At 38.4% G+C, this 9942-nt stretch overlaps 1 protein-coding gene across 2 annotated transcripts; it reads left to right on the forward strand.

Annotated features, from left to right (window-relative positions):
- Positions 1-320: 320 nt before the first annotated feature.
- On the forward strand, positions 321-9137 carry LOC107592849 (amyloid beta A4 precursor protein-binding family A member 3-like). 2 transcript variants are annotated; one of them, XM_016282417.1, is made up of 12 exons: positions 321-571; positions 1224-1644; positions 1753-2379; positions 3065-3095; positions 3184-3329; positions 4292-4378; positions 4466-4642; positions 4835-5014; positions 5119-5331; positions 5414-5533; positions 5624-5764; positions 8779-9137. In XM_016282417.1, exons 2-12 carry the CDS (start codon positions 1306-1308, stop codon positions 8848-8850), a joined length of 2133 nt encoding a protein of 710 aa, XP_016137903.1. In that variant the 5' UTR covers positions 321-571; positions 1224-1305; the 3' UTR covers positions 8851-9137. The 2 variants fall into 2 exon arrangements, with proteins under 2 accessions (XP_016137903.1, XP_016137900.1); XM_016282414.1 differs by having other exon boundaries at positions 1224-2379.
- Positions 9138-9942: the final 805 nt, after the last annotated feature.

A 9942-nucleotide genomic window follows, 5' to 3' on the forward strand; every position in this document is an offset into this window, starting at 1 on the left:
ATTATGTGTTAGGTAATAATTAATTATTATGATTAATAGTGTGCGCGATTTATACAGGTTAACTGATAAATCTGTATTTAGGAATTTTGTCAAATTCTACACAGGTGAATAATTGTATATAGATGAATGGATTTGTGAAAATGTACCATTTGTATACTAATAATTTGTAAATGTTTCACGCGTAATTGCAAAATAAAGTATTATTTTTTTCAATGAAATGTGAAAAATCCTTTAATTTCGCATTTATATTGTTAGTCATTTTTATAACGATTTAAACAGACATTCTGCTCACCTCGTTTGATGACACGATGGATTAGTCATGTCTCGACCTGGTGCGCATGCGCAGTGCAAATGTTCTGAACTACGTTGAAGTTTTGTGGAGTCGCACAATAACACAGTGAAAACCGGATAAAAGTTCTCCGTTCTGTACAAGATGAATCCCGTTGGTTTGTAGGACTGTCTCACTGAAACACAACATCCTTTTGACCGTCTCCAATCTCCAGCCTTTTAAGCGACTGCCAGGATTTGCTTGAGGCTGATGATTAGTTATTGATGAAGATCTAGATAAAAGGTAAGGCGTTGTATTAAATAACACTAAAGTTAATTTACAGATCCTTCTTTTTTGTGTGTTTGGATCATGTGTTCACAAAAATCAAATGTCTACTTGTCGCTCTCTCATGGTGCTTGTATGTATAAACAGTGGCATGCTGCTCTTTGAACCATCTACTTGTGTAAGTTACACAAACCTCATTATCTGCATCTTATCTTTGTAGACCACGCTATAAATTTACTTTACCAAAATGTACTGTGATTATTCCATGGTACAGTGATTGCTTGATACTTTGAAGGGAACTAAGCAATGAATACCGCATTCATATACAATGGTATTAATAGTTCTCGGATTCTCATGCTACAATGTGTATTTTGTCATGCTTTTGATGACTTGACTATAATTATAAAATGGGGAAAATAATAATAATAAAGGTTGATATGGTATGATAAAATATTTTACTGAACAGTAAGCAAAGTCACTAGAAAAGCACATGAACTGGTCACTGGGGTTCCTCAGGGATCAGTTATTGGACCCCTCCTCTTCTCCATATAGCCTACACTACATCCCTGGGACCCATCATACAGGCACATGGCTTCTCCTACATTTGCTATGCTGATGACACACAGCTCTACTTTGCTTTAATCTTACACTTTGATAATCTGATATTTAGGTCGTTTTACATGGATCAAGGCTCTTCTTGAAGATGAATGGTTATTAAGCGTCTTACTTAAGGGAAGCTGAGAAGTCACTGGATGAGGCAAAGAATACCAGCAGTAATGGCAGATGATTTTCTCTACAATGGAGGTTTGGAGTCAGCACAGAATTCCCAACCTGATGCAAATTGGACTCCTAATGGTTCTGATTACTCAACTAACCCTCCTGAATTCTCAAATTCACACAGTGAAAATTGGCAGAGCCCTGAGTTGGAGGATCTAGATTCCTATAACCCCATCGAGCCCCCACCACTGGACTGGAGGTCCGACTCTTCCAGCGAGGCCGGTGCAGTTGTAGAACTTGAAAGCTGTTCGGTGGGAGATTTTGAGGCTTCTGGGTCTTTCAACACGGAGTTGAATGAAGACACAGTGTGTGCAGTAAGTGATTACGGAGCTCAGGACTCCAGCGAAGCTTCTGACAAAACCGAAGAGCTTTTGGCTCAAGAAATGTGTGAGAACAAGGCTGAAATTCGTGTTTTTCAACAGCAGGATGAGCAGCGAGAAACAAAAGAGAATTATGTCGAGGACAGAGATCGAAAATTGAGGAATCAAGAAATGAAAAGAGAGAAAATTGAAGAAAAATGTGGGAAACATGATATTGACCACTCGCACATTCAAAGTCTCCTCACTCAGCTCCATCTTTTTCATCCATCACCAACTAATCCTGCCCACTGCACACCTGATGAATTAGCCAATCAGGGCGCTCCGCATAATTCGTATACTCCAGCGGAGGCCCGTGCTTCCTCCTTGCAGGAGCTTGAGTTCAATGTCCAGTCAGCATGTGCAGATGCAGATAGAAACATCCCTGAGGCTTTGCTCTTTTCACATGAGTATCAGAAAGATCTACTACAGCTGCTAGAGGAGCCAGAGCCCGAAGAACCCAGAACTGCCCCACTGTTTGTTCACACACCCCTGGTGACCCCCGGACATCAGTCAGGGCTCAGAAGGCAGAGCAGTGATGCAGATGAGATGATCTCCATATCTCACAGTGAGGATGCTTGGCACAGACACCTGCAGGATGAGCTGCTGGTCTCAGGAATCACAGAGGAGGATCAGTGGACGCCGTCTGAAGGCCTGAGCGCGGATCAGTCCAGCTCTCCAAACAATGATCTGGTGAGATTTTAGTCCTTTTTGATTGTAGTTAGTTAGGCTGTGTGCCATTTAAGGCAAATGCGGGAAATTTCTGCTTAACATCTTTCACCATAGAAGTGTCCCACTGCTTGACAGAAAAGCTCATTTAATGCAGTTTACACCGTTATTTCTATGGAAGAAAACAATAATGCGACCTTTTATCTCACATTCTGACTTTATTCATCATAATTCTTTCTTTAGATTTTAAATTTACATTTCGCAATTCACAGAAATAAGTTCTCAGAATTGCATATCTATTGCACAAAATTCCAACTGCAATTTCAAGTTTCTCACAATTAATGTCTCATAATTGGGACTTTTTTCTTGCAATTCAGAATTTATATCTCTTTTCTGAGAAAAAAAGTCTGAATGACGATATGTTGTCTCAATATTTAATATATAAACCTGGCGTTTAAATAAAGTTAGAATTGTGAGATAAAAAGGTCCAGTTATCTTTTATTTTATTTTGTGAATCAGGAAATATATGTTTCTGCACCTGTAATCAGATCAGATTTTATCACGTAATCTTCAGCATCATGTGTGACGTTGTTATTTTTATGTTGATATTTTTAATGTGCTTTTCCAAAGTGAAAGTAGGATATTCTGACTTTCTGAGTTGAATGGAACAGCAATGGAATGTCATTCATTTTCTTTTGTCTTTTAACAGGAAGCTGAGACACAGCCAGCTTATAAGAATGGTATGAAGTTCAGTGTAGAAGTATTTACAAGTTGTGCTTTCACAGCTCTTGTGATATAGTTGATAATGTCATTTTTTGTTGTTCTAAGTGCCTGGACCATGTGATCCTGAAGACCTCCTGGATGGGGTGATCTTTGGAGCTAAGTATCTTGGATCTACACAATTACAGTCTGAGAAAAATCCCTCCACCAATGCCCGGATGGCTCAGGCGCAGGAAGCTGTGGATCGCATCAAGGTGGAAGAATATTATTTATAAATAAGCACATTTAACAAAATTCGGTCAAGTATAATGACAGGAATCAACAATAAGGATTATATCTGCATGCCCAGTTGAGCCACTGTTATACATTTAAAATAAAAATAATAATTTAACATGTATAATTTTAAAAGAAAGTCCAAAATAAGTCCAGGTAACTAAAATGACTAACTTAAAATATCCAAAAAGGTTATAAAGGTGTTGTAACATGAATCCATATGAAAATAAAAAAAGTGTTGTCCTAGAGTGCTTCTGGTACTCAAAATAAAATAAAATAACCTATGGGGGCACCAGAAGGGAAGTAAAGGACAAACGATTTTAGGTGGATGTTATCATCATGTAAAAAAGACAGGCTCTCGTATAGATTTTCGTATTTACAAATCCTTTATTTGCAGGGCTACATATTAAGAAACATTGTATCTTCCCAAACAGGCCTTCGTCTAATAATGCATGCACAATCTCCCATGTTTGCTTAAGTCTATATATGTGTGTTTTAATGTGAATGAAAGCCTAAATTATATCTGTTAATCATATACAGTGTTTATTTCTCTTCAAGAGACTTAAATTAAACTGCTCAGTTCATACAGATTCATTTAACAATGCCTGTATGACATTTTGGATCTTCAAAGTTTTGGTTACCTGGACTTTTAAAGGATTGACAGAAACCGCTTAGGTTTCTTAATTTGTGTAATATCTTATTTTGTGTTTCGAAGATATGAGTCGTATGAGTTTGGAATGACTTGGAATGATGGTTTTAAATTTTCAACCTGTTAAAAAAGTTTGGCTTGGACCACTAAGGAACAGCCCACACACTTTCATTATGGTGACGAGTTTTACACGAAGAAACCTTTACTCATATTTTCTTTAGAAATTCTACAAATCTAGTTTGTCAGTTTTAACATGGCTAATACACCATTTGATATATTTGCATGTCTATCTAGGCACCTGAAGGAGAGTCTCAGCCTATGACAGAGGTCGATCTGTTCATTTCTACACAGAGAATCAAAGTACTGAGTGCTGACACACAGGTTAGACAAACCTGACAGTCCTTCTTATGTTCTGTGATGTGAGTGCTGTCTTCTTTGATGTGTGGCTGATTTCTCTCATGCTTCCAGGAGGCCATGATGGACCATGCTCTGCAAATGATTTCATACATCGCAGACATTGGGAACATTATAGTTTTGATGGCCCGCAGGAAGCCAGCCAATCGCAAATCGGCAGACTCGACGGCTAGCTCTGCAGCACCACCAAAGAAGTGCTGGATGATCTGCCACGTGTTTTCTTCAGAGGATGTGAGTGTTTTCTGCAGATGTTTCTGTGTGATGTCCACCTCGATAAAGATTTGGTTTGCAGTGGATAAAGTAAAAATGTTCCATTATCATTATTATAGGGGTTTTATTATGCATTTACTTAGAAATATGCCTTTTGGGGTATTATTTGATCTACATTTCATAGTTTCTTACTCTTATTGGTGTCTTCTTTAGGCTCAGATCATCGCACAGGCCATCAGTCAGGCTTTTGGTGTTGCATATCAGCAGTTTCTGTACGCTAACGGAATAAAAGCTAGCGATCTGAGGCCAGGCGAGTACAGCGATTACCTCGGCACTCAAGAACTTTATAACGGGGACCTGGTTCACTTTTCTCGCTCTGAAAACATTAGAGAGGTAAGGATGTCTTCCCCTCTATGTGGATCTGTGCTGAAAGTTGTTGCTTTCAATGCTATGGCTAGATAGCATGAAGAAACCCATTCACCTCTTTTTATTTTCAGGTGTGCATAACAAAAAAGCCTGGAGAGATATTAGGCCTCGCGATCGTGGAGTCTGGCTGGGGCTCCATCTTGCCGACTGTGGTAGTAGCCAATCTGCTACACGGCGGCCCTGCAGAACGTTCTGGAGAGCTGAGCATTGGCGATCGCATCATGTCCGTTAATGGCACCAGTCTGGTGGGCCTCCCCATTGCCACCTGCCAAAGTATCATACGAGTAAGACCAACCAGAAATTAAAACTAAAGTTTCGAATTCCTCTGCATCTCATGCCAAAATGTTGATTTATCATATTCTCTAGGATTTAAAGAACCTTTTGATAATAAAGCTCAGCATCGTTCACTGTCCACCTGTCACCAATGCGATCATTAAGCGTCCAGACCCCAAGTATCAGCTGGGCTTCAGCGTGGAAGATGGGATTGTAAGCTGCTGTTTACTACTATTTTATAACACTATGTTTGTGAAACTGTACTGAGCGTCTGACATTCCGTCAACATGATTTCTGTAATAGATTTGCAGTTTAATGCGGGGTGGAATAGCTGAGCGGGGCGGCATTCGAGTTGGTCATCGTATCATTGAGATCAATGGACAGAGTGTCGTAGCTACACCTCATGAGAAGATCATCCAGATCCTGTCCAATGCTGTAGGAGAGGTAAGAGGAGTGTATTTTGCTTTAAACATATTGCCCACTTTATACTATGTTAAGAATGATTTAAAAACTTCATGAAATTAGATCTGTTCATTCAGACTTTTACACTTTCCCCCAAAAATCAGTTCAATCATGTCCAACTCTCGGAATATTTTAGCATGGTGATGGATATGACAATGGTAATGTTTTTGGTCTTGGCGGAATAGATCTGCTATGCTGCTGATGCTGTTGGTTATTGCTGTATTTTAATGTTTTGTTAGTGTAGCCCACGAGATGCGCCGCTGCTGTGTAATGCATTCAAAATATTAGAAATATAGAAGCTCAATGTGGAGAAGCTCTTGATTAGGTTAAAACCCAAACCAAGCCATTCACACAGATGCATATTCAGCGCATTTTTAGACGGAAAAATGACTGCTGCATTCGTGTCTCACAGAAGAGATTTATAGAAAGTCATGCAAAGTTAAAACAGTTTAAACTTTTAGAAAACACGTCGTGAACTTGTGGAGGTTTATTCCTTTTCACTGCGTCTCGTATGTTTTTAAAGGCAATCTGTGTGATGGGCGATTCGGCTCTTTGTATTAAGCAATGCATAAATACATGATGCTGTTTTGTTCAAAATTGTTTATGCAATTTACAAAATTATATTTGATTTATATTAATTAATTTAGACGTAATGCAAATATTTTTTTATAGACAGTTATTTCCCTGCGTTGACATTATGTGCTGCATTATTTTGCTCATTGCGCCCTCCTGTGGCCTCGGGAAACAAGCCAAAATTTCCTTAAAACCTATTTAATCTGCATATAAAACATTAGAAATTAGATATTGGTTTAATTTTTATTGTGTGTTTGACTGATAAAACAAACAAAAAAAATTGTTGTTTGTCTCAATAAATTGTGTTAATTTAAAAATACAGTGGTTAAAAAAAAAAAAAATTCTATTGCTCTTTGTTTTAAAAAAGGTTATAAAAAATGTCAATAATTATCGATACCGAACGATATGAAACATTATATCATTGATAAATTTTTTAGGTATATCGCCCAGCCCTAAGTTGTAGATTATTGCTGCAAGCAAGTACAGGAACTTGCTACTGCCAGTGCGTATGGTGTTACGGTTCCGTGAGTATTTAAGACATACTGCTTCTGCACAAATAGCATATAAAATAACCCCATAGCAGATCTAAACAGGTGGAGCTGGGGAAGGTGGAGTGTTTCAGAGAAACTCTGAAAGCGCGCTGCAGGAATCTCAAGTGAATGCTAGCCAGCCATATAAATGCAAGGCAGTAAGCTCATTGGCTGCATATGCAGCATGAACCAATCAGCTTGTGCCAAGTCGTTTAACTCTCTGAATATCATCAGTTACATTAACAACCCGTCAGCCTGCGCCATCTAGAGTTTCATGACTGAACTATATATTTATTAATAAGATTTCAAACTATATATGGATGTGGTTTGGATCTAGTTTTTTTTTCTGTTCATGCTACATGAAACAAAAACTTGAATCAAGATCTTTACTGGTGAAAACTATCATAGTATTTATTTTTTCTGGTTATTGAAATCTACATAGTACATAGTACATTAAGTGATAGTTCACCCAGAAAATTCTGTCATTAATTACTCACTCTCATGTCGTTCTAAACCAGTAAGACATCTTCAGAACACAAATTAAGATAATTTTTATGAAATTCGAGTGCTTTCTTGCCCTGCATAGACTACCACGTTCATAGCCCAGAAAGGTAGTAAGGACATTGATAAAATAGTCCATGTGACAGCAGTGGATCAACCATAATTTTTCGAAGCTACGAGAATACTTTTTGTGCGCAAAGAAAACAAAAATAAGGACCTTATTCAACGCTTTCTTCTTTTCCATGTCAGTCTTCAATGCATGTTCACGAGAGTACCGTGCCGTATGTGTGTGGTGCTGCTGACGCAGAAGTTGCATTCTGACGTAGATTGTCCATCTCAAATAAGTAAGGCTGGGCAAAAAACTGCAAGTTATCCTCTCTGTTGAAATCTTCAGACATGCTTACAACATATACGACGTGTACAGCGTGTGCCGTCTTCTGCTTGTAAACAAGGCACAGCGTATCTAGTTGTTCTGTCGATTTGTGCTACCCTGTCAGATTTTGCTACCTCCCATTAAAACAGTAGGTAGTACAATTCGACAACGAAAAATTCTAACTGTCAAATTATGGACACCTACCCCAACCCTAAACCTACCCATACAGTAATTATGTGTTATTCGCGGTTGTGGCTAGAAGGGATACAGCTACGGCCGGTAACCAACAATAAATAAATAGTTCTACCTAGTAGATAGTGTTTTATTAATGTCTACCCCTAAACCTACCCCTTACAGTAATGCAAATACAGTAATCATTGTTCAGTGTGAGAAAAAGAATGCAATATTGATGTGTGCATGCGAAGTAAGCCCTGGTAGGACAGTCTGACCGGTTGGATAAAATGTCAGGACACCAGCGCCTGTGTCAGCAGTACATGTATGCCCCATGTTACTCTCCAGAACGCGCTTCAAAGACTAACACTGAAGAGAAGAAGTTGTTAAATAAAGGCATTACTTTTGTGTTCTTTGCACACAAAAAGTATTCTCATAGCTTCATAAAATGAAGGTTGAACCACTGATGTCACATGGACTATTTTAACGATGTCATTACTATCTTTCTGGGCCTTGAACGTGGTAATTGCGTTGCTGTCTATGGAGGGTCAGAAAGCGGATAGTTCTGTGCATCGGTTGCTGAATATGAGATGTGAGCGTTGCACTCAAAAATGGAGACAGATTAACTTGAGCTTGCAGGGGTGGGTTCAAGCTGATTAAATGATTGGAGAAGTTGCCATACATCACCAGAGAAGAGTCTTGTCTTTTACACTCAAAATATGTTGTTATTACATTCCAATTACTTGGACGAATTGTTCTCAATAAGAGCTATAACATGCATTTAGAAAATAGATTCTATCGGGTCAACTTTAACGTAGTCATAATTGTTTTTCTCTGATTTGTAACAGATTCATCTGAAGACTATGCCGACATCAACGTACCGTCTCCTGACTGGCCTAGATCAGCCCGTGTTCCTTTAGGAGGCGGGTCCTCTCAGGTTCTCTCGGTCACATGCAAATTTGCCACTGAACATTTGGCAAATTTGACTGAAGTGTAGAAAAATGCTTTTATTTCAACTCTACCATTTAGCAGATGCATTAAAGCTGAACAGTGTAAGAATGTATAGAGATCATGGACCTCCATTTTAAAGCTGTTTTAGAGCTGCTTATTTAACTGCTGCTTGATATGTGTACATTTGTTTTTGCTCTTGCTGCTGAGCCAAGGTGCCTGAAAACAAGCCTTGTGTTTGAATGACTATGCATTAGAATCATACGGTGGCCGTAAAGTGCAAAGCAAATCACAATTCTGAAAACAAAATAAATTACAAACGCAAATGCAAGTCTAAAAAACAAAATAACAATTCAGAAAACACAACAACAATTCAGAAAACAAAATAACAAGTCAGAAAACACAACAACAATTCAGAAAACAAAATAACAAGTCAGAAAACTCAACGACAAATCGGACAAACAGGAAGAGGTAGGTATAGTTTGAGACAGCGCCATTGGTTTGGGATTACTCACCGCTGACTGGACGAGACATCTGTCAATCAACGTATACAGGGAAGAACCAGCCGAAGAACAGCAGAGTTGTAGAAAGTTCGGTGATGGTAGTAAAGTAGCTCAGTTTAAATGTATTGTATGAATTGCCCTTACTATGGAATAAAAAATACGGAGTGTCTATTTAGATTGAGTTAAAAGTGGCTGGAAAACATCAGCTCCAGTGGCACAGATGGATAAGCGCTTAACCTTGGCTTTTTGACGCGATCGACCCGGGTTCAATGCCGCCTTTTGCCGAACTTTTTTTTCCTCCCTTTTCAAATCTCGTATTAGCAATGGATTCTATTTACACTAAGTGAAAATAGCAGTATTTTTAGCAATATGCTATTTACACTAAGTGCAAATACCTATTTACACTATTAAAATAGCAGGATTTCTACTATCAAGTATACTACTTGTTGCAAATAGTGGCAATTATCTGCACTTCAGTACTGTAGTACATTATAAAACAGTATACAATAATAACGTATTGAGTGTAAATTATCATTTTAATTATTAAATGGATGCCACCTT

The sequence above is a fragment of the Sinocyclocheilus grahami genome, unplaced genomic scaffold (genome assembly GCF_001515645.1).
Source record: "Sinocyclocheilus grahami isolate Dianchi unplaced genomic scaffold, SAMN03320097.WGS_v1.1 scaffold160.1, whole genome shotgun sequence".
NCBI classification, from domain to species: domain Eukaryota; kingdom Metazoa; phylum Chordata; class Actinopteri; order Cypriniformes; family Cyprinidae; genus Sinocyclocheilus; species Sinocyclocheilus grahami.

Coding starts and splice junctions, on each gene's coding strand:
- LOC107592849 (XM_016282414.1), top strand. CDS start 1,306: ATGAGGCAAAGAATACCAGCAGTAATGGCAGATGATTTTCTCTACAAT. Junction 5,015..5,118: donor GCTCTGAAAACATTAGAGAG/GTAAGGATGTCT, acceptor TTTTATTTTCAG/GTGTGCATAACAAAAAAGCC. Junction 5,332..5,413: donor CCTGCCAAAGTATCATACGA/GTAAGACCAACC, acceptor CATATTCTCTAG/GATTTAAAGAACCTTTTGAT.